The following is a 25,302-nucleotide window of genomic DNA, read 5'->3' as shown; positions in this document are numbered from 1 at the left end:
AATTGTGAAAAGCTGAGTTTAAATGTTTTTGGGTAAGGTGTGGGTTAACTTCCGACTTCAACTGTATAATCCCTTACGTTACTTGATCCTGTGCATAAATGGCAGAAGTGTAGCAGCATAATTAGGATTGATACAGGGCTGGTCTTGTTGTTGACTTCATGGTTAGGCGATAGGAAGAGACCTGATTCTAGATTACTTTTGAACAACAGAAAGTAACTGGAGGATTTCTCTGCCAAGAATAAGGCACATTGTGACAAGTTGCTATTGGTGTGTCATAATTAGGTTTCACATGGACACACAGCTTTATCTTCTCCTGTTTCCTTCTTCATCTGTTTATAGAACAACAGCAGAGCCCTCGCGGGAGGCTAAGTCAAGCGCCGGCGACGTCAGAAACCACAACTCCTCCTCGGGCGCCACCAAGAGCCTAGCTATCCATGGCCCGGCCTCCAAGCCTGCCGCCGCCGCCCAGGAAGTGTCCAACGCTTCAGTCTCAGCCAGCAACTCCATGCTCTCCAGCTTCCTGTATGGCATGCCCATGTCCTCCCAGCCACACCCCGACGGCAAGCTGGACCTCAAGCCCACATCCCTCTTCAACCTGGGTAAAGACTGCCTGGGGGCCTGGGCGGCGGGGGCGGAGAAAGGGACGACCGCCAAGGACAGTTCCGACAATGGTAAGAGATATGTGACCCCACAGGAACAAGCTGTTACTGAGGTAGCAGTTGATGGATATCCAGGTTACTTCTGAAAAGCCCCTCACCTTTTTGAGTCACTTGTTTATGCACTAATTATTGTCTGTGATTTTATTCATTTGGCAGGAGAGTGGTTACTATTCTCCCTGTCATTTTTGTGAGTGGTTGTACTACTGGGTGTCATTTCACATCATTTATTTGATAGAGAATCTGTTTTGATTATGGGATTTAGATTTTTCAAGATTTGCTCGACTCTGAAAGCATCAGTATGATGTTTATCAATGTTTAATTTCTGCCATTTTGTCTGTTCAGGTGAGTGGATAGGACTCCAAGGGGAGTTGGGCCAGTGTCCTCCCAGCATCCACGTCTCCAAGCGCCTCCTGTTTTCCATAGTTCATGAGAAGTCAGGTAGGCTTGAACTGGAACTAGACACAGATAGACGCACACCTGTAGGCCACAAACTCATACCCTTTTCACACTATCGTTTTGACCCAACCATCTATGCCGGGTCGGATATTTTCCATTCACATTGTTCATGGTTCCAGCAACTATGGTGGTTGTGTAACCGGTACAGCTTGGCTTGGCTCAGTTTGGCTCAGCTCATTAATGTGGAACAGGGTTCAGTCTTTAGGCAGCTCACCTCACCCCCCTGCCAGAAAATGTATATACTTTACTTTAGTTTAGTTTACTTTAGACTCAGTCTAAGAGAATGACTTGTCACCTCACACTTATTGGCAATTTTTTCCTCTGAATCCCACAATGCAGTTCATTAAAGGGGAGGGGTATGTCAACAATCACATCAATCAACCAATGGATTTTACCCCACGTTATAGACTCCTCTCCTTTGTAAGGCCACAATTCAAATGCTGCATTCCCATATGCTTCAGAGCAGAGCAAATAATGCAATACTGTCATGTTGTCTGACATGATGGAGAAATTACTACTATTTCATTTTTGTAGTAACCAAAAAAGTGTGAAACAAATCAAAATATATTTTATATTTGAGATTCTTCAAATAGCCACCATTTGCCTTGATGACAGCTTTGTACACTGTTGGCATTCTCTCAACCAGCTTCACCTGGAATGCTGGAACAGTCTAGAAGGAGTTCCCACATATGCTGAGCACTCATCCCAAACCATCTCAATTGGGTTGAGGTCGGGGGAATTGTGGAGGCCAGGTCATCTGATGCAGCACTCCATCACTCTCCTTCTTGGTAAAATAGCCCTAACACAGCCGGGAGGTGTGTTGGGTCATTGTCCTGTTGAAAAACAAATGATAGTCCCACACAGCCCAAACCAGATGGGATGGCGTATCGCTGCAGAATGCTGTGGTAGCCATGCTGGTTAAGTGTGCCTTTTGAATTCTAAATAAATCACTGAGTGTCACCAGCAAAGCACCCCCAAACCATAACACCTCCTCCTCCTTGCTTTACGGTGGGAAATACACATGTGGAGATCATCTGTTCACCCACACCACGTCTCACAAAGACACAGCAGTTGGAACCAAAAATCTCCAATTTGGACTCCAGACCGAAGGACGACAGTCACCTTGTCCTAGAGAGATTTACACAGCCCTTATTTCAAGTGTTTCTAAAAATCCCATTTGGGAAAAATGAATGGTGTAAAAAGTGATTGGAACCATTTCCCTGTTTGAGCGTTAGGTTTTATGGGTATTATGACTCTTGCTGTCATACTCTATACCTAATTGTGAATAGGGAATTCAGCCTTGCGCCACACCCACGGGCATATTGCACCCTGACATGGCCACCAGGGTTGGGGTTAATTCCACAAATGCAATTCTAATTAAATTCCCTTACCCTGTAAATTCCATTCCAATGTTAGGTCAATTCCAATTCCACAAATTCAAATGCAATTTCCTTAGGTGGTCAGGCTGATCATGTCACTGTTTAGACAGCCTAGCTATACTTGAAATATAGGAATACAAGTTGAATTTACCTAAAACAAATCATGCAGACAGTTTGTGATACTAAGTGTATTCATTCCATTAACTTGGAAATGTGCAAATATTGAATTCCAATTAAATTCCAAAGAATACATTTTTTACAATTCAAATTGAATTCCAATACAAAAAGTCTAATTCCAATTAAATTCTATAACTTTAAGATTGTTGAAATTCGAATGGAATTCAACATAAATCCTCCACTTCATGAGTGAATTAAATCATTTATTTGTAAATTAAAATTGGATTTCACCCCAACCCTGATGCCCACCACCTAAGCCCTATTTTGAACCAGAAAAAAACAACCCTGTTAGTATACATGTGGAAAGTAGACATACAGATGGAAGAACTTTCTTTTTTTTCTCCCATTTTTTTACCCACATTTTTATGTTTACGTTATTTTCTTTTGCACTCAACAGAAAAATGGGACTCGTTCATTCGAGAGACTGAGGACATAAACACACTGAGAGAATGTGTGCAGATCCTGTTCAACAGTCGCTATGGTGAGATGGTCAACCACTCTTTCTCTTTCTGGTTTCCTATTGTAGGGCATTAGCTGATAAAAATGTTTAGGGTTTTAAAACGTTCCTGTTTCCCAGACCCATATTAAAGTTAGTCCTAGTCTCTGGGAAAATGTCCCTTATACAATTGGTCATTTTCTCAACACTTTTTTTCATGTAATTTCTTTACTATAGAATGATTGTCTTTAGTCCATTTTCAGCTGTCATGACTGCTCATTAATCTATCCACACCCACCCATCCATCCATTAATTGATCCATTACATACTTATTAAGACAGTATTGTAGGGTCTCATGATTGATGTCCATCACTGATTTCTGACAACTCCTGTATTTTCAGCGGAGGCCCTGGGCTTGGACCACATGGTTCCAGTGCCGTACCGGAAGATAGCCTGTGACCCAGAGGCCGTGGAGATCATCGGCATCCCAGACAACATCCCCTTCAAAAGGCCCTGCACCTACGGAGTGCCCAAACTCAAACGCATCATGGAGGAACGCCATGGGGTCCGCTTTGTAGTCAAAAGGTAAACGATCTGAGATCCATCTGAGATTATACTGGTAAAGTCTCTCATTCTTTCCTCCAGAGATTACACTGTAGTGTATAGGGGACCCATATCAGGGCTGCATAACGCATCATACCAGGGTTTCGTGATAAAAAAACGGAGTGAAACAGGGAAGAACTACTACTACTGCAGCTGTCCAGTAAGAAACATGCCCTAATGAAAACAACCCTGTTTGAGGAGAACCACTGTTTTATGAGTTACAAGAGCTAGCACAGCATCTGTCATTTATCTAAAATGTCCTATTTGGCAAACTGATTCAACGAAGGGAGAAGTGTCAACTCAGGCCATCTGTTGGTTAAATTCCCTGCCCTCCAATAGACAATGCCCCACTTACTGGTAACCACCGCATGAACCACACAGTATGGTGTCCCCTGCTCTCTGGCATATTGAGCCAACGTCTCGCTGTTGTTGAACCCATGTGATGAAATACGCTTAGTTTGGGTCAACACCGCCATCAGTGCATCTCTCATGCATAAGGCGACATGGTCATTAATGTTAATAAAATTCCAGCAGATTGAATATTACATTTTTATCTAAGAGTCATACACTCCTGGTTTTGTTGTTGATATGCGTTGTTGTCATTGTTGTTTATTCAAGATGGCCCAGACATGAACCCTGCAGACCGTGTAGAGATGTCTGTTTGATCTTGTTCCCCTGTTGACATGTCCCCTGTTGTTCACCAACAGTTTACTACAGGGGCCCTTTCTACTTGACTGTGACCAATGTCAATAATCACATTGATTAACAATAACGACCATCTCGGTTCTCATTCCAGAATGTTTGACGAAAGGATTTTCACAGGTAAGACTTCAGCAATTCGGCACGAGGGGGTGTGGTATATGGCCAATATACCACAGCTAAGGGCTGTTCTTATGCACAACGCGAAGCGGAGTGCCTGGATACAGCCGTTAGCCGTGGTATATTGGCCATATACCACAAACCCCATAGGTGCCGTATCGTTATTATAAACTGGTTACCAACATAATTAGAACAGTAAAAAGTCATTTTTGGTTATACCTGTGGTATACAATCTGATATACCACGGCTTTCAGCCAATAAGCAATAAGGGCTCGAACCACCCAGATTATAATGAGTATTTTCATCTTGCATTGTTGATATCTATCCAAAGAAGCCATTAGTATGCCATTTAGCAATGCCATGTCATTGTTTTTCTTTTGATATTGTGTATGTTTAGTTGTAATAGCTTGCTGTGCATCATGGATAATCTGATTGATTGATCTGATTGATTCTGTTATGTTGTGTCACAAAGCTGCTGGTAAGGTGGCCAAGGAAGAGGGCAAGCATGACATAGGCTCCACGTCCGAGGACGGTTTCCCTGACAACCTCCGGGTCCCGTTGGCTGCACTGGAGCTGGTCACCAACCCTCACAGCAGCAGGTATGTATGCAACGGCTAGGCCTCAGTCAGTAATGTAGAGGGTGTAGTGACACAAGATGTTATTTGAAATCATCAGAGAAATCTGTTCCGCACCTGTCTTACCCAATCTGCATCCAGAGATATAAAAGACAATTAGATCAGAAGACAATACAAACAACCCTTTCAACCCATTTTGATATATTGATAGATCCTTTCAGTAAATGCTGCGTGTCCATCACTTGTAATGGAAGGCAATAGCCTGATGTACCACAGTAAGTGACACACCACAATTTATCTATGCCAGTTCATTTCAATGTCATAATTCAAAGATGTGCATTCAAATGATTTGTTTTTCTTTTAGATCTACAAGCTCTTGCGTGAGTCCATTGGCTGACCTCGAAGCAGGTAAGTGACAAGGCAATGCTATGGCGTACTATAGTACTACTGTAATGCGAACCCAAGACGTGAACTCTGAGGTTGGCACTCCTTTTTATGGTAGTCTAACATCAAGAAATATGTTCCATATCCACTCTGTAACCCCTTGGGAATTGTAAATGAAAAACTTAAACCGTCTTAAACTGAACAGATCTTCCTCCCAAAATGTGTGACATTGGATTTTATAGATGCATTTCAAATGTCACTTTATGGGAGGAAGATCTGGTTATGTCCCAAATGACACCCTATTACCTATATAGTACACTACCTTTGACCAGAGCGCAATGGGCCCTGATCAAAAGTAGTGCACTATATAGTGAATAGGGTTCCATATGGGATGCCGCCTTGCCATATGAACTGTTTTTACTCTTACTCCTTTAGGGCCTTCGGGAGATTGTATTCCCTTGAAAAAGATTAAAACGGAGCCCCCAGATGGGGAAATCATCCAGGTGACTGTACCAGGTAAGTGGTGCACCTCTGTCATTATATTACATTTGAAATGGCTTTAGCTGTTAAACCAGATAAGATCTGGGGAGTCGTGAATTTTGGAAATATTTAAACGTGTTTTGAGAGGTAGTAGATGCGACATGCTAGCAGGAATCCAACACCGCTGGATTTGACTGTGTGGGCTAGGACATGTGTGCATGCATGCACCTGCTGTTATCCTGACACATGTTATTTCCTCTTTACAATGACCTCTAATAATTCCCCTTGCATTGTGAGGCTGTTCCCCTCTCCCCTTACCTGCTATGTACCTAAGGTCTACTCTGTAGTCTGCCTGACCCTATACTCTCACCACTCCCCGAATTTGTCTCTACAGTTGCTTTCTGTTACCCAGGCTCTGTGCCCAGTACTCTAGCATTTTACCATAACCCAGTTATTAAACATGTTTGGCATGACAATAACAGCCGTGGAGTTGGCAAGAGCACAAATAGATCTGGGACCAGGCTGGTACTTTCTCTCCTCCTTCACGTGACTCTGTCTTGATACCTAGTAGCCTAACAACGTGCTGTCTGTCCCTAAAATACCCAGTACCCTAACAATGTGTTGTTTCTCCTCCCCCAGATGCCAGTGTTTCATTGGAGGAGCCGAATGAGTCTCATGCTGACCCGGCTGCAGCAGCAGGGGTGGTGGTGGCCACCCCAGCCCAGGCTGCTTCTTGCCGCTCTCTGGAGACCCACGCAGGTAACTGCAGCCCCGCCTTCCGTCCCAGTCCCCTCCACCTCATGGTTGCATCAGGACAGCCCAGGCCCGGCGCCACCCTGGGTCCACCACCGCCAACAAGCTCTCTCCCTCTGTTAGGGAGCTAGGTTACCAGTACACGTATGAAACCACTTTTCACAGATACTCCCCTCTCCCTGTCTCCTTGTCCCCCTTTCACACTTCGTACTCCACCCAGAGTCACTAGTACCCAGTATCACCCCTTACGCCCCACCTCCCACCCACAAGAGTCTCTGCCAAACCTGTAGCACACTAAGTAAGTAATAGACTGCCTGCTCTAGACACTTTCCATCAGTTTGATTTATAATATTGAATCCTATTTTTGATTATATATATTAATTGGCTTTCATCATTGGATGTGTCATTAGAATCTGATGGATTGTGCATATTTGAGCTGGTGTCCATAAGCAATGCCTCAGATTAAACACAGATTTCACAGTCAAGCCTGTTTTCCCACAAAACATACTTAAAGAAAGATTGGTCACCATCGAATCTGTTTACTGGGATTGGAACATATGACACCATTTTGCAAGACATCCAGAGCAGTTTCAGTTTTCTAGTCTAAAGGTTATTTGTTGAAACACTGCAATAGCAACTCTCAATATATTTATTTTTTAAATTGGAGCATTTACCAAACCTGGGTTTATTTTGTCCAGTTTGTGAGTATGTTTTAAATGTGGACTCTCTGTCTCAGGTTTGGTTGTATAGTATATTCACCATACACACCTTCTCGTCTCAACCCCAGCCCTTGCAGCCCAACCCTGTATAGAATTAGCCTGTTTATCATGCTCCCTATCTCTACCAGTCCTGTGATTTGTCTAGAGTCCCTTTAAGACACCTGAACACCCACTTTAGTACTCTGAGATAATTATGTCCCTGACCTTAGTCACCCTTCCCCAAGCCCTTATTGTAGTTTAGTAGCACGAGGTAACTAAGAACACTTGAGTACACTACATGCGATAATAATAATAATATATGCCTTTTATCCAAAGCAACTTAGGGTCATGCATGCATACATTTTACATATGGGTGGTCCCGGGAATCGAACCCACTACCCTGGTGTTACAAGCGCCATGCTCTACCACCAATTGAGCTACAAAGGACCACTCTCTTTCTTAACCTCAATTCTAAGTTGTGCTACAGCTGTAGAGATATACTAGCCTGAGTGCCAGTCTGTTTGTGCTATCATGTCAACTCCTTGTCACTTATTGTCAAAAACAAACAGATCTGGGACCAGGCTAGATTTAATATTTGAAGATTTGTAGAGAAGGGGAAAGAAAAAGAATGGTACTCAAGTGTCCACATTAACCTCTCGTCTAGATCCTTAGACATTTTGTTTGTTTTATTTTGGTTGCTTTCATGTTTTGTTAAAGTTCTCTTTTCCATCATTGATCATGAAGGAAGAATTTGCGGGTAAGTGCAGAAAATAGACACTAGATTTTCAGTGTTTATTTAAATATCATGCAATTTTTTCTGCAGTATTTTGAAAGATATGTAAATTATCTTTGAGCTATTATCAATGGAGAGACACAATGAATGTGCACAATTGCCATGTAGACAGAGATACAGATAACATCCTATCACCATGGCACATGTCAAGTAATACTTTGGCTGTTGGTATTACTCTTTTTTTTTACTCAAATAAGCTACCATATGACCTCAGAGACATGAACAGCTTGGAAATAGTGGTCATTCAGAAAAACTGAAATGTTCGGAACTTTGAAATTCACTTAAAGCCATTGAGCAAATATTGATTGCGTATTTACATGTGTTTTCTAATATTTAGCCAGATACTGTAGATATGTTTTAGCACATAAGCAACATTTACGTTTGTCTGTAGCCTCTGTGTGCTGTTTTTGCATTTAATACATGTCCTCCCAGTTTGATATTGCCGGTTTGGTTGATCGGTCAGTCCGTAATTCTTTGAGGTTCGACTGTAGTTTGGGCTTTGTCTCATTCAAAACAGTATTTCTTGGCTCGACATACAGTAGTAGCCTGAACCGAAAGTAGTTATGTGAAACCTTTGAAACTTGTCAACCCTACTCACCTCTTTGCCCTCTTCCTTTAAACTGAAGCACTGTCACCTAAACCAGCTTCGCAAGGCCTCAGAAGATCATCTGAAGGTACAGTAGGATTGCTAACCTCTCCCTAAGATCTATCTGTTGGATTCACTGTAGGCTTACAATAGACCAAGCCTAACCTCCATTTCAAATTATAGATTTTTAAAAGGTGTTATCTGTGATTGTTACATAAATTCTTGATTAATATAATTTATATACTGAACAAAGATATAAACACAACATGTAAAGTGTTGGTCCCATGTTTCAAGAGCTGAAATTAGAGGTCGACCGATTAATCGGAATGGCCGATTAATTAGGGCAGATTTCAAGTTTTCATAACGATCGGTAATCGGCATTTTTGGACACCGATTGTGCCCAATTACATTACACTCCACGAGGAGACTGTGTGGCAGGCTGACTACCTGTTACGCGAGTGCAGCAAGAAGCCAAGGTAAGTTGCTAGCTAGCATTAAACTTATCTTATAAAAAACAATCAATGTTAACTAGTTAACTACACATGGTTGATGATATTACTAGTTTATCTAGCTTGTCCTGCGTTGCATATAATCGATGCGGTGCCTGTTAATTTCTCATCGAATCACAGCCTACATCGCCAAACGGGTGATGATTTAACAAGCGCGTTCGCGAAAAAAGCACTGACGTTGCACCAATGTGTACCTAACCATAAACATCAATGCCTTTCTTTAAAATCAATACACAAGTATATATTTTTAAACCTGCATATTTAGTTAATATTGCCTGCTAACATGAATTTCTTATAACTAGGGAAATTGTGTCACTTCTCTTGTGTTCCGTGCAAGCAGAGTCAGGGTATATGCAGCAGTTTGGGCCGCCTGTTCATTGCGAACTGTGTGAAGACCATTTCTTCCTAACAAAGACCGTAATTAATTTGCAAGAATTGTACATAATTATGACATAACATTGAAGGTTGTGCAATGTAACAGCAATTTTTTGACTTAGGGATGCCTCCCATTAGATAAAATACGAAACGGTTCCGTATTTCACTGAAAGAATAAACGTTTTGTTTTCAAAATGATAGTTTCCGGATTTGACCATATTAATGACCTAACACTCTTATTTCTGTGTGTTATTATGTTAAGTCTATGATTTGATATTTGATAGAGCAGTCTGACTGAGCGGTGGAAGGCAGCAGCAGGCTCATAAGCATTCATTCAAACAGCACTTTTGTGCATTTGCCAGCAGCTCTTCGCTGTGCTTCAAGCATTGAGCTGTTTATGACTTCAAGCCTATCAACTCCCGAGATTAGGCTGGTGTAACCGATGTGAAATGGCTAGCTAGTTAGCGGGCTGCGCGCTAATAGCGTTTCGATCGGTGACGTCACTCACTCTGAGACCTTGAAGTAGTTGTTCCCCTTTCTCTGCTCTGCTTTTGTGGAGCGATGGGTAACGATGCTTCGAGGGTGGCTGTTGTCGATGGGTCCCTGGTTTGAGCCCAGGTAGGGGCGAGGAGAGGGACGGAAGCTATGCTGTTACAATGGCAATACTAAAGTGCCTATAAGAACATCCAATAGTCAATGGTATAGAGAGAAATAGTCCTATAATTCCTATGATAACTACAACCTAAAACTTCTTACCTGGGAATATTGAAGACTCATGTTAAAAGGAACCACCAGCTTTCATATGTTCTGAGCAAGGAACTTAAACGTTAGCTTTTTTACATGGCACATATTGCACTTTTACTTTCTTCTCCAACACTTTGTTTTTGCATTATTTAAACCAAATTGAACATGTTTCATTATTTATTTGAGACTAAATAGATTTTATTGATGTATTATATTAAATTAAAATAAGTGTTCATTCAGTATTGTTGTAATTGTCATTATTACAAATATATTTATATAAAAATCAGCCGATTAATCGGTATCGGCTTTTTTTTGGTCCTCCAATCATTGGAATCGGTATCGGCGTTGAAAAATCATAATCGATTGACTTCTAGCTGAAATAAAAGAACCCAGAAATGTTCCATGCACACCAAAAGCTTATTTCTCTAAAATGTTGTGCACAAATTAGTTTACATCCCTGTTAGTGAGCATTTCTCCCTTGTAAAGATAGTTAATCTACCTGACAGGTGTGGCATTACAAGAAGCTGATTAAACAGCATAATCCTTACATAGGTGCACCTTGTGCTGGAGACAATTAAAGGCCACTCTAAAATGTGCAGTTTTGTCACGCAACACAATGCCACAGATATCTCAAGTTTTGAAGGAGCGTGCAATTGGCATGCTGACTGCAGGACTGTTCACCAGAGCTGTCGCCAGAGAATTGTATGTTCATTTTTCTACCATAAGCCGCCTCCAACCTTGTTTTAGAGAATTTGGCAGTAAGTCCAACCGGCCTCACAACCGCAGACCAAGTGTCGCCAAACCAGGATCTCCACATCCGGCTTCTTCACCTGCGGGATCATCTGAGACCAGCCAATAAGGAAGAATTTCTGCACAAACTATCAGAAACCGTCTCAGGGAAGCTCATATGCTTGTCGTACTCACCAGGGTCTTAACCAACTTAATTGGGCAAATGCTCACATTCAATGGCACTGGCACACTGGTAAAGTGTGCTCTTCGCACTGAATCCTGCTTTCAACTATACCGGGCAGATGGCAGACAGCGTGTATGGTGTTGTGTGGCCGAGTTGTTTGCTGATGTCAACATTGTGAACAGAGTGCCCCATGGTGGCAGTTGGGTTATGGTATGGGCAGACATAAGCTACGGACAACGAACACAATTGCATTTTGTCAATGGCAATTTGAATGCACAGATATACCGTTACGAGATCCTGAAGCCCATTGTTCCACTGCCATCACCTCATGTTTCAGCATGATAATGCACGGCCCCATGTCACCAGTATCTGTACACAATTCCTGAAAGCAGAAAATGTCCCAGTTCTTCCATGGCCTGCATACTTACCAGACATGTCATCCATTGAGCATGTTTGGGATGCTTTGTACCGACGTGAATGATAGCGTGTTCCACAGGCCACAATCAACAGCCTGAACAACTCTATGCGAAGGAAATGTGTCACGCTGCATGAGGAAAATGGTGGTCACACCAAATACTGATTGTTTTTAAGAGAGGGCGTGGATCAGAAAACCAAAGGTATCTGTGACACAGTCATGTGTAATCCATAGATTAGGGCCTAATGAATTTTTCAATTGAATGATTTCCTTAAATTAATTGTAGTAAATTGAAATTGTTGCATGTTGTGTTTATATTTTTGTTCAGAGTAAATGCCTTATTAGCTTAGTTCAACTGTTTATTCAGACTGATTCAGACACATTCACTAATCGTGTTCTTTCTTTCAGCTCTGAATAAAACCCACTTAAACATTTCTCTTCATTTTCATTTTTCCTGACAGGAAATATCGCTGAGGACGTAGGTGAAATGATCCTCCAGCTTCGGAGGCAGGTGGAAAGCATATTCAGCACTAAGTACGGTAAGTTACCCAATCCACCAATGCACGCTCAATGTTCAGACTGGCCAAGCAAGAGAAACTGACTCGAGCACTAAATCATAAATTACACAGACTTAGTCAACTGTTTCTACACAGCCACGTTATTTTCTAGCCTTTTTAAGATGTCACAGAGAAAGCAATGATTCTTCAAAAATCTATTTGACTGTCCTGGGAATAGTTAAGTACTGAGCAACATCTTTTGCATAAAATAATTCACCTGTATTCCTCTCTCCATTTTCCATCCCACTGTAGCCGAGGCGCTTGGACTACTTGAACCTGCAAAGGTGCCATACTCCAAGTTTCAGATGTACCCAGAGGAGCTGTGTGTCACAGGGCTACCGGAGGGTGTGGCTTTCCGCAGACCCAACTGTTTTGGAGCGGCCAAGCTGCGCAAGATCCTGGCCATTGGCAGTCAGATTCAGTTTGTCATCAAAAGGTCAGAGATCATACATTGTCACATAGGGGAAAGAACCTTCGCAAGTCATTCAAGGAGTGCATCCCAATAATCTCTCCTTTCTCCGAAAGCTTGCACTTGTCCACGTCCCTTCATTGATTTGAAGGGAATGGACTGGTATATGGAAACCCTTAAGCCAATGCCTACACCAATCCAATGCTTTTACATTTGTGGGGAGTAGTGAACGAGTGTACACTTTAGGAGGAAGGAGGGATCATTGTGACTCGCCCATGGTCTTGGTCACGTTCCAGGCTGACTACGTTCCAGGCTGACTACGTTCCAGGCTGACTACGTTCCAGGCTGACTACATTGCTGACATTGTATTACATCAACCAGCAGTTGCATCATCACCTACGCAGTCGGCATCAGACTGGTATATAATATGATGTGGTTAACTGATATGTTCAACACCTGTCCAGGCGTTGTGAGATATGGAAGGAATCTAACGTGTAGTCAGCCTGGAACATGGCCCTAGTCTGCGAATTGTTGTTGTATGAAGAGGATATAGGTGAAATATTGTATATGTTGGTGCAGGAATAAAGGACAACAGGTTACACTTTTTGTATGATGTTCGAACCATGTTTTGTTGTGGTTTCCTATCCAGGCCAGAACTTTTAACGGATCAAGTCAAGCTAGAGACGCCTCCTTTCCCGGCCTGTGATTCAGGTGAATACATATTCATTCTAAATGCCAGCTGATTTAATAATTATATCACAGTTAATATAATTATTTACTATTAAAAATAGTAAGTTTACAAACTAAATTAGTTAAATGTCAGTTCATTCCTGAATTGACTGAGAGTAAATGGGCCAAGCCCTCCTATTTGATATATTTTAGGATATATATATTTAGGATATATATATAAGGATATATTTTAGTCCTAATTTGGACTAATCTTCCAAGAGTTGTTAAAATACAATTTATAATACGATTATATTTTCAAACAAACAAACAAACATAATACACTGACATATTGACCCGATAAATACTCTTAACAGTCTGAAAATATAGATAGATTCCTTCATCTACCATAGTCCTGCACAACCTTTAAATGTATTATATTTAAATGGTTCTAAAGTATTGTTTGAATTTATATATTGAAAGGTGTCTGGTTTGCTCAGATAAAAAATTATACAATTTCTTTACTGCTCTGAATTTCAATGTTATTTTGCCTATTTCTCTTTTCTGTCTGTATAACACATGTGGACAGGTGGACAATTCCTAGTATTTACTGAATGTCTGTCTCTTACCAACAGAATACTGTTTTAAATGGTGTACATTGTGAAATAAAATAAGCATGCTTTTTCAATGATCTTGTTGATAGATGACCAACCAAGAGCATTGTGCATGACTACAACAGAATAACCATATCTCCAACTTAAAACAGTCCTTGCTGCTTTGTTCTGTGCAATCTGCAGCCTCCTAATTTCACTTGCTGATACATTCCCCTAGACCACAGAACAGTAGTTCACCTGACTCCCAATAAATGCTTGGGTTGTTTGCTTAAGAATCTTTCCCGTTAAATATTTAGCTATCCTTCTGATCATGCATGCATGCATTTTTTTTTTACACATAGATGAGTTATGTGAGACGAACATGATAAACAGTTGTCTAGCTGCACCCCTAGTAGTTTGGTTTCTGACACTTCCCCAATTTTACGCCCCCCATACTTAATTCTATCCCATGCTGTGTTGGCCTTTTCCTGGCGGAACAGACCAACATAACCTTGGTTTTCAAAACAAGTTTGTTCTGGCAAACCCACTCCCTGATATTTCCCAGATCTACTTGTAAAGCTTGCTGTACCTGTTGAACCAATTGTCTTGCTGTATAAATTGTAGCATCAAATATAGTAGCTTGAGTTTCAGATAAGGCATAAGGAAGTAAAGAAGGCAGCTGCCCTGCGATATTCCACCGTTTAAAGCATGAGTGGAAGAAAATGACCCATTTATATAGGTGGACTGTTTCCTGTCAGTTAGATATGACTGTACCCAATTGAATGCTGCCTCCTTATACCCATAATGCAATCATTTTGTCAAAATTATTTCATTAGCCACTGAATCAAATGCTGCACAAAATTTTAAAATAGTAAATCGACAAACCTGCCATTATCCACAGCATTGGTCAGTCATGTTGCCAACCAATGCAGTGGTAGTGGAATGGTTTTTGCGATAAGCATGTTGATTGGCTGTGATCAGATCATTCTTTTCCATATACTCCCATATTTGTCTACTCAAAATACCCTCCAATATCTTACTTAGTGAAGGGAGTAGACTGATTGGTTGACTATTGGCAAGAATGGGTTCTTTGCTGTCTTTTGGGATTGGACACAGTTTAGCATGCTTCTATACATTTGGAAATGTCCCCTTTTCTTTTTTTAATAAATTGTACACCCTTTTTCTCCCCAATTTCATGGTATCCAATTGTTAGTAGCTACTATGTTGTCACACCGCTACAACTCAGCTCGGGAGAGACGAAGGTTGAAAGTCATGCGTCCTCCGATACACACAACCAAGCCGCACTGCTTCTTAACACAGTGCGCATCCAACCTGGAAGCCAGCCGCACAAATGTGTCGGAGGAAACACTGTGCACCTGGCAACCTTGGTTAGCGAGCACTGCGCCCGGCCCGCCACAGGAGTCGCTGGTGCGCGATGAGACAAGTATATCCCTACCGGCCAAGCCCTCCCTAACCCGGACGACGCTATGCCAATTGTGCGTCGCCCCATGGACCTCCCGTTCGTGGCCGGTTACGACAGAGCCTGGGCGCGAACCCAGAGTCTCTGGTGGCACAACTGGCACTGCAGTACAGTGCCCTTAACCACTGGGGTGGCAGGGTAGCCTAGTAGCCTAGTGGTTAGAGCGTTGGACTAGTGACCAGAAGGTTGCAAGTTCAAACCCCCGAGCTGACAAGGTACAAATCTGTTGTTCTGCCCCTGAACAGGCAGTTAACCCACTGTTCCTAGGCCGTCATTGTAAATAAGAATTTGTTCTTAACTGACTTGCCTAGTTAATTAAAGGTCAAATAAAAAATATAAAAAATAAAAAACTGCGCCACCCGGGAGGCCAAATGTCCCCTTTTCCAGTGACCAATTAAATATGTAGCATGGTAAGTAAAGGTATGTGAACCCTTTGGAAATACCTTGATTTCTGCATAAATTGGTCATGAAATTTGATCTGATCTTCATCTAGGTCACAACAATAGACAAACACAGTCTGCTTAAACTAATAACATACACACAATGATACCTTTCATGTCTTTATTGAACACACTGTGTAAACATTCACAGTGCAGGGTGGAAAAAGTATGTGAACACTTGGATTTAATAACTGGTTGTCCCTACTTTGGCGGCAATAACCTCAACCAAACGTTTTCTGTAGTTGCGGATCAGACCTGCACAACGGCCAGGAAGAATTTTGGACCATTCCTTTTTACAGAACTGTTTCAGTTCAGCAATATTGTTGGGATGTCTGGTGTGAATGGTTTGAGGTCAGGACTCTGACTGGGCCACTCCAGAAGAAAAATGTATTGTGTTGAAGCCATTCTGTTGTTGATTTATTTCTGTGTTTTGGGTCGTTGTCCTGTTGCATCACCCAATTTCTGTTGAGCTTAAATTGGCGTACATTCTCCAACAAAAGGTCTTCATAAACATGGGAATTAATTTTTCCGTCAACGATAGCAAGCTGTCCAGGCCCTGAGGCATCAAATCAGCCCCAAACCACGATGCTCCCTCCACCATACTTTACAGTTGGGATGAGATATTGATGTTGGTGTGCTGTACCTTTTTTTCTCCACACAGTGTTGTCTTCCTTCCAAACAACTCAACTGTAGTTTCATCTGTCCATATTTTGCCAGTAGCTGTGGAACATCCAGGTGCACTTTTGCAAACTTCAGATGTGCAGCAATGTTTTTTGTAGACAGCAGTGGCTTCAGCAGTGGCTTTAGCAGTGGCAGCAGTGGCTTCATCCGTGGTGTCCTCCCATGAACACCACCAAAAATACAATAATTTGTTTTATTAGTTTAAGCACACTATTTTCATTTATTGTTGTGACTGAGATGAAGATCAGATCAAATTTGATAACTAATTTAAGCAGATATCCAGGTAATTACAAGGGGTTCACATACCTTTTCTTGCCACTGTATTTCAGTGGAGCTGCAATCTGGGGAGCAGCATAGCGAAGTAAAACATTGATTTACCATTGGGTTATGGCTTCAATAGGTTTAACACCTTTACTTACAGCATTTGTAGATTAAAATAGCATTTATTTTGCTCAACATATGATCATCAATCTATTGGACAATAGCTTGTTTGGAAGAATGGGTGTTTACATTATCTCTCAGTAAATACATTTGTAAAAAAATAAATAATCTGCTAAATGATTAGCAATATCAGCTGGTTTTGTTATTGTTCTCCCGTCAATCTCCACACTAGATGGGTATGATGAGATAGATGTACCAAGTAAGCCCTTAACTGTATTCTATACCTTTTTAAAAATCATTTTTACAATCAATAAAACCATTTTTGTAAAATAAAGTGTTTTTCTTACTATTTAATTTAGCTGCCTAATTACATAGTGTTCTATAATTCTGTTAATCAATTTCTAGTTTAGATTTGGCTGCTAAGACTTTTGCCATATTTCTTTGAGAAAATGCCTCACCCAGTTCATCATCAATCCATGGAGATGGATTTCTTACTGGGGCATGATGGTCCATTACCCCAGTGAGCAAATCTTCAAGAAATCCTTAGCCTACAAATGTTGAGCGCATATAATTACAATTTACTCAGTAATTAAATATTATTAACGCTGTAATTAATTAGAATTAACTGGTAATTCCACAGTTGAACCAGTGGTTAGGATCCATATTTTTCAATGTGGCTTTTAGATAGGTCTGGTGAACTGGATGTATTCACTGCAAGTTTAGACAACTCTGCTAATATTTTTTCCACAGACCTCGACTCCAAAGATGCTTTGACAGAAGATGCAGGGGCCGATTCGAAGAGACCAGGCTTCTCAGGTAATAGGGAGACCAAATACTTCAGCCAATACCAGTAGATTACTTTGCCCTCCAATACTTTGAGCAATACATAGTCGAGTACTTTTGGAGTCCTGGTTAGGATTTGTTTTTCCCCTTGCTTGTTCACTTAAAGAGAAGAGAAGTGCTATTTATATGCTGCAATTCAGCTTCAAGCTATCTATAGAAGATACAGAAATGTTTATGGGGGATGTGTTGCTGTATATATATATTCAGAGCCATATGCCTGTAATGCTTAAAATATATTATGTCAAGTGTTAATGAAGTGTTGTGGTTGCATTTTTACTTAGCACATCTAAAGCCTTTTCTTTTGGGGTGTTGCTATAGGCCACCAAGTGCTAACAGTCAGTATCTAAATAATATGTGTCAAATGCTTAATAGTGTATGTGATGTAAACTGGGAGGTCTACTGTCTTGGGGACCTGAATATTGACTGATTTTCATCAAGCTGTCCGCTCAAGAGGAAGCTTCTCACTGTAATGAGTGCCTGTAATCTGGTTCAGGTTATTAATCAACCAGGGTGTTTACAAACACTACAGGAACAAGATCATCCACATGTATTGATCACATTTTTACTAATAATGTAGAACTTTGTTCTAAAGCTCAGTGGTGGAAAAAGTACTAAATTGTCATACTTGCGTAAAATTAAAAATACCTTAAAAGAAAATGACTAAAGTAAAAGTGAAAGTCACCCAGTAAAATACTACTTGAGTAAAAGTCTAAAAGTATTTGGTTTAAAATATACTGAAGCATCAAAAGTAAATGTAGTTGCTAAAATATAATTAAGTATAAAAAGCAAAAGTATGGTTAATTTAAAATGACTTATATTGAGCAAAACCAGATGGCACAATGTTTTATTTATTTGTATTTACTGATAGCCAGGGTCACACTCCCACACTCAGACATGTAAAAACAAATCATTTGTGTTTATTAAGTCTGCCAGATCAGAGGAAGTAGGGATGACCAGGGATGTTCTCTTGATAAGTGTGCGAATTAGACCATTTTCTGTCCTGCTAAGCATTCAAAATGTAACAACTACTTTTGGGTGTCAGGGAGAATGTATGGAGTAAAAAGTACTTAATTTTCTTTAGGAATATAGTGAAGTAAAAGTAAAAGTAGTCAAAAATATAAATAGTAAAGTAATGTACAGATACCTGAAAAAACTACTTAGGTACTTTACACCACTGCTAAAGCTGTATCTGTACCCATTGGCTAGAGTGATCACAATATTGTGGCTATATCCAGGAATGCGAAAGTTCCAAAAGCTGGGCCTAAAATAGTGTAAAATATTTTGCAGTCACTCTTATGTGGATGATGTAAAGAATATTTGTTGGTCTGATGTGATTAATAAGGAGCATCCAGATGCTGCACTTCATGAATTTATGAAATTGCTTCTTCCAATTATTGATAAACAATCACCTGTTAAGAAACGGACTGTTAGAACTGTGAAGGCTTCGTGGATTGATGAGGAGTGGCTAAAAAGTTTGGCTGCAGATCTGACTGACTTACATACTGCAAATTGAGAAATTATATGTCTAAACTCAACAAAAAGAAAAAGAAACCGTATTATGAAGCCAAGATCAATGATATAAACAATGATGGAAAAAAACTTGAGTACTTGAAATAAAATTATGGTCAGAAAGACAAATTCAACTCCATCTTTTATCAAATCACATGGCTTTTTTTATTTATTACAAAACCATTTGATGTTAACATTGGCAAAGTGGGCAAATTTAGGCAGGACATGCCAACAACGAACAGTGAGTCATTGTGTTCGTGCATAAAAAACTAATATTGAAAGAAAAAGATGGCAAGTTTGAATTTGGTAAAATTATTGTTCGTGACAAACCTCCTTGCATTGACAACTTAGATGGAAAGCTACTGAGGATGGTAGCTGACTCTATAGCCACTCCTATCTGTCTTATTTTTAATCTGAGCCAAGAGGAAAGTATTTGTCCTCAGGCCTGGAGGGAAGCCAAAGTAATTCCACTACCCAAGAGTGGTAAAGCGGCCTTTACTGGTTCTAACAGCAGACCTATAAGCTTGCTGCCAGCTCTTAGCAAACTGTTAGAAAGAATTGTGTTTGACCAATGTCGTGTCTTTGGCTATGCCGAATTATGTGATATGACATGCTATTCTATAAAATCCTTTCTCTGTAATTAATATTACCTGATTGAGCTAATCATGTAAATGTAATTAACTAGAGAGTCGGGCACCACAAAATAATATTTATAGAGCTGTTATCTTCCGAATAAACTCTTAAAAACCTAGTAATATTTTACATCTATAGCAGTCAATATTAATCGTCACCTTAATTCAGTCTCATCTGAAAGTTGTAAATTCTTGGTTATCTTCAGGAACCCCGCTAAAGGGTTGAATCAGCAATACAAAATTGTGTTTAATTATTTATTTACTAAATACCTAACTAATCACACAGAATTACATATACACAGAATTAATTATACCTTGATTACAAATGACATCATAAAGGAAAACGTCCCTAGCGGGCGGAACAGATATTACAGCTGGTTACACAAAAGAAAAGGGCTGGGTTTGAGTAAAATAGCGGGAAGACTGAGGAAAAAAGGGAGAAGCTGTGCTATCGTAAATACAGTATCCTATTCATTCTAAATTACCGCCCATTTGGAAAAGGACAATGCAATAAATATTTACTCTGAGCTGCGCTTCGGTAGGTTGGTGGTAGATTGAAGGCCATGTTGCCCAACCAAGTCCTTTGAAGAATGTCTCTGGTGGTAAATTGTATACGTTGTAGTAACGTCATTGTGTGGTAGACAGAATACTCTGTCTGTTCTTTCCTAGCCCCCGTTTGCAGCTGCTGTTGCTAACTCAACAGCTAGGAGGTATCACTTCTGTAGTGAATAAGAGTTGAAAGTTCATACCATTCGCAACCAAAGCTCACACTGAGTTTGGCTTAGTTCTGTAGTTGACATGTTAGTCCTTTTAACGCAGAGGCTGCAGACCTCACATACTTGAAATAGGAGGTTACATTTTCGTCAAGGCTTTATATAGTGGAGTGAGAAGGGTGTGTTTGAAAAGTTTTATAACCCATGTCTCTTCACAGGGGCGGGCCACTGATTGAACAGAGCCCTAACCTTATGAAAACCCAAATCTCTCATTTGGAAGCTAAAATTACATTTCATCTCTTCACCAATAATTTTATATTCAAACAATTAAATTGAACAACAATTCCATGTGAATCCGACAATTCTGATGTGTAGACTTTCCACTGTAGAGTTTGTTGATAAGAATGTCTCAGATGACAACCGAACTGACATCATATTCATTAAGTACCACCGCATATGTTCAATTGGTCGGATTACCAGAAAATAGTTCATTTCCCCCCACCTTCTGATATTCCCAGAATCTCTAGGTTAACTAAGGGGTTTTCAAATGTCACATCAGTAGGGTAGAGAGAGGAAACAGGGGGGAAGAGGTATTTATGACTGTCATAAACCTACCCCCCAGGTTAACGACATGACATTCCCCCCATGTTGGGTTCAATCTTGCGATTAACCTGCATGTTGCAAACCAACATAAAAATGACCGTAGGTTGTCCTGGTTGTGGACCAACGTTGTGGTCCCCATCTGGTCTAGTCTTGTAGTGACTACTACACATGGCAAGGAATGATTATTGTTGCAATTTTTTTGGAGGTGGACAAGTCCACTGGACTTCCTTTATGACCAGTGTGGTACACCTCAGTACTATCTTAGACGTGTTCTAAGATAATCCCCGTCTAGGGGCCTGTCTGCTCCTCGCTGTTCTCAAAGGGGATTTGATTTATGCTCTGGCGGCTTTGTACGGTGTTGTCCGTAGTCTCGACCCCCCCCCCCCACCGGCCTCGATAAGGCTCATCATGGGTCTGGGCTACTATTCCCCCCTTTTGTGTCTCGGGACCCCACCCCACCATCGGGTGGTGTCGGTATCCGAGCCGCAAACGAAAAGTTCGGACCCTATGTACGAGTTGTCAGTGACTGCGTTATTATGAGAGTGGCTGTAACCTTTCAACCAAATCTCCTGGTGTTTGTGCTTCTACACCCTCAGTGTCTGTCTGTTAGTCCCCACCGCGTCCGCGTGTGGCAACCTCTTCAGTACCTGCAAACTGAGACGAGGATATTGGTCTGTGACATCGCAAAGTGTTTCACCAGTGGGAGTCATCGGGTCAGTTGCTGGACTGACTCCATAAGTGTCATTGTAAGGGTTGACAGTCCCCCACAAAGCGGAAGGTGTATCATCGGAAGCAGAGTATACTCTGCATCGATGTTTTCCTTGCTGAGACGGCCGCGGTGCTTGCGGAAGTGTCAGAAAGGCAAGAGAAGTTAATCTCAACTACCCTATTGCACGACTGCAAGGAGGAGGGAAGTTGCTCATTCACAGAGACAGCTGGCTCGAAATCATGACAAGAATGGTCAATCAGATTGCCTGATGGAATGTGTCGAGATATTGTAATATCTCCTTGGATCGGATACTGCACCAAGAGGTTTCTAAACGTCTTTTTCCCAAGTGGTGCTTTGACAGATACCCCTCGTGAATGACTGCGTTGCAGCTAGCGTTAGGGGAAGACAGTGTGGGTCGGTGGAGAAGACACTGTAGCCTGTGACCATACCTGGTTGGTTTTCCAATCCATCAATAGGAGTAACCGATCCATTAAGTCTGCTCCAAGTAGCAGGGGTACAGTTTCGAGGCTGGTAACATACACAGGGTGGATGAGCGATACGTCCTTGAAGTGTAGTTTCAGCATGACTCTCAATGTGAGGCGAGGTAGTCTGAGTGACCCCTCGAAGTGTAGTGTCGCATCGTTCCACTTTTAACCAACGTTTAGTTGGCTTCAAAGCTCTTTTGAGATCATTGAACAATGTTTGATAGATGAGTGATATTGTCACACCCAAATCAATTAGCGCATGACAAGTTAAGCAGTCCTCCAGGACTGTTTCCAGGTATGGTCGTTTCGATTTGTGTTTAGTGGACATATTCCCCACAAAGTGGAGTGGTCGTTCGCAATGACGTGATGTGTCAATTCTGTTCAAGCTGGAAGCAGATCTACTTTTCAGATTTTGAGTGGGCTTGGCTTTAACGAAGCATTTGACCTTTTTCTTCGCAACCTTTGTATCAGAGTCTATAGACAAAGCCCGTGGGCTTGTTTCTTGATCAAGCGGGCCCTGGATAGGGTCTCGAGTGAGAGCGGGAGAGATTTGTATTTTAACGTCCTTGCTCTAGGTGTTAATTCCTGCGGACCTGGTGTCCGGTAATTCCCCGTCTAGTCCTTGTGACTTATCTTTTACACTTTTGTCAAATGTTACTCGCTTTAGTTCTTCATGTAGTGGAACTTCTGGAGAACATTGGTCTACGTTTTGTTCGTACTTCAACCCTTCGTTACCCTTGTGCTCTGACATTTTGTGTGGGTTGGATGCAGGAACGTAGTGAACAGGTCGATTGTAGCGGTAGTTGTTTTGATGGCAACGTACTTTACAGTTATTTAGACTGCAGAGGTTATCGGAATCATGGTTTCGTGGTAGAAACTGTTGTTGTGCGTCATCTCTTAACGCTCCAATACCTGATAATGCACCCTCTAACTGGAGTGAGTGCTCCTGGTCAAACTTCAAAACCGAGTGGTCAGGGCTCTTAGCGTTGCGAGCTTTTGATGCCCCAAAGCTGTGCTGGCAAGCTCTCTGAGTTGTAAGATAGGCAAGCCAATATTGGGCTGCAGGGCCCAAGTTGGTAATGAAGGTGGGATACATGTTCGACGGGAACATTTGTTTAAATGGTAACAGGTCTTCCATGCCTGTTTCAGTGAGTAGGCCAAAGTAAGCTGAACGAAGCCTATGATAGTAAGCTTGTGGGTGTTCGTTCCGAGCTTGTTTGACGGTGTTAGCCAGTGAGCTATTGTGTTTGCGAGTCGCAGAACCACTGAATTCTAATTTCAAAGCTGTGGCAAGTTTAGTGTAGTCATTTTGCACGTGTTGCTGTTGTAGGCGAATGAACCTTGTCACGTGTCTATTCGACGTTCGCTTCAACAGGTAAACCCTGTCAGAACCCGTAGCGTTCGGGTAGCCACCCAACGTGTCCTCTATGTCAGCTAGGAACGTCTCAGTATCGTTTGGCTGACCTGGAACGGGGTCAAAGGTGGGGAAATTCCTGACGTGTTTGTCAAGGTATTCCGCGTCAAGCGGGCGAAGCAGGTTGGCTTCATCCTGTGGGGAAAGTGGGGCCGAAAGGCCAAGAGGATAAGACTGACGGACACTTGATGGAGGCAATGTCTGAAACCTATCGTCTTCACTGGTTTGAGTACAGGGCTCCGGTTGCTTGGATGGTGAAGAGCGTGACCATTCTGGATTTCCTCCAGATGGTATCTAAGGGTTGTATTCTGCTGCATTGCAGAGTCCACTTGAGCGCTCAGAGTACTGATTTTGGACATGTGAGTGTTGCACTTGCTCCTTTCGGTCTCAAACTTATCTGTCATGGTTTGCAGATAGAGGTGTTGAGTACGGAACGAGAGATTCAGTGATGAGATTTCTTCCTCTTGCTTAGAAATCAAGATTTCCATCTTCATCACCCGAGCTCTCTCATCATTCATTTGGTCAGCGACTTCAATGAGTTCTGCTGATTTGTCATCCAACTTAGTCATTGTGTTCACTAATTGGTTGTCTTTGGTCTGCAGAATTTGGAGTACAACATTGTTTCCTTGTGTAACGTTCGACAAAACTGCCTGCATGTTATCAAATTGTGCGCTCCTGTTTGTAGATAACTCAACAGATTTATCTAGTTTGGACTGGACTACATCGTATTTAGTTTTGGCTAAATCGAGTTGTTCCTGGAGACAACGATTTTGTTGGAGAGTTTGTGCTCGTTCATCGTCATAAGTATTTGCAATTACTTTTAATTGTTCAGATTTCAAACGCAGTTCCTCGACTAGCAGAATGTTTTCATTTCCTGCTTTTGTCAATAGTTGCTCAGTTCTCTCCACCTGTCCCCTCATGTTAGCCATATCTGGCACGTGCTTCAGCTGTGCACTGTGGTATTGGACCTATGCCACATTTTTATGGCGATACATCAGTGCAAAAGTGGGGAGAACCGTCACAAAGCCTGTGTTTGATGGTTGATTTTGGAGAGCGTTCGCAATTTCGGCTGTTTTTTCGCTAATGGCATAATTAGGGTTGGTATCGCTGCTGAGGTCAGAGATCAATCCTTTTATGGGTGGAGGTGCACTAATTAGCGGAGGAGTGGTGACTACCTCCTTTGATAGCTTGCACATTATTAGAAAAACATTTTTTTTCAAAGTTTGTGTTTGGAATTCATTGGAAGCTGCAAAGACAAGTTTAATCTATGTATAGATGTTGACAAACCATCAGTACCGTACCAGTAATGTGGAAGTTGGACTTTGTGAAGGAATTTGCAAAAGCAAATTGAATTAATTAATCAATGCCAATGATTAATCCTACCTGGGTATTAAACTTTAATTAACCTGAGATGTTGCTTCATCCAGGCTGAT

The 25,302-nt window shown here is 41.4% G+C and overlaps 1 protein-coding gene across 2 annotated transcripts in view; it reads left to right on the top strand.

Annotated features, from left to right (window-relative positions):
- gtf2ird1 (GTF2I repeat domain containing 1) overlaps positions 1 to 25,302 on the top strand; it is a 54,475-nt gene that overhangs the window by 13,306 nt on the left and 15,867 nt on the right. For both annotated transcript variants that reach the window (XM_020464154.2, XM_020464155.2), the window contains exons 6-19: positions 340 to 671; positions 1,002 to 1,097; positions 3,069 to 3,152; positions 3,509 to 3,692; positions 4,507 to 4,532; positions 5,002 to 5,128; positions 5,469 to 5,512; positions 5,924 to 6,004; positions 6,608 to 6,727; positions 8,839 to 8,886; positions 12,216 to 12,293; positions 12,564 to 12,747; positions 13,370 to 13,431; positions 17,712 to 17,777. In XM_020464154.2, the coding sequence (XP_020319743.1) occupies positions 340 to 671; positions 1,002 to 1,097; positions 3,069 to 3,152; positions 3,509 to 3,692; positions 4,507 to 4,532; positions 5,002 to 5,128; positions 5,469 to 5,512; positions 5,924 to 6,004; positions 6,608 to 6,727; positions 8,839 to 8,886; positions 12,216 to 12,293; positions 12,564 to 12,747; positions 13,370 to 13,431; positions 17,712 to 17,777 (1,532 nt within the window). The remainder of the gene's footprint in view (positions 1 to 339; positions 672 to 1,001; positions 1,098 to 3,068; positions 3,153 to 3,508; positions 3,693 to 4,506; positions 4,533 to 5,001; positions 5,129 to 5,468; positions 5,513 to 5,923; positions 6,005 to 6,607; positions 6,728 to 8,838; positions 8,887 to 12,215; positions 12,294 to 12,563; positions 12,748 to 13,369; positions 13,432 to 17,711; positions 17,778 to 25,302) is intronic.

The sequence above is a fragment of the Oncorhynchus kisutch genome, linkage group LG28 (genome assembly GCF_002021735.2).
Source record: "Oncorhynchus kisutch isolate 150728-3 linkage group LG28, Okis_V2, whole genome shotgun sequence".
Lineage (NCBI taxonomy): Eukaryota > Metazoa > Chordata > Actinopteri > Salmoniformes > Salmonidae > Oncorhynchus > Oncorhynchus kisutch.
This window is presented reverse-complemented; position numbering and strand designations above follow the sequence as displayed.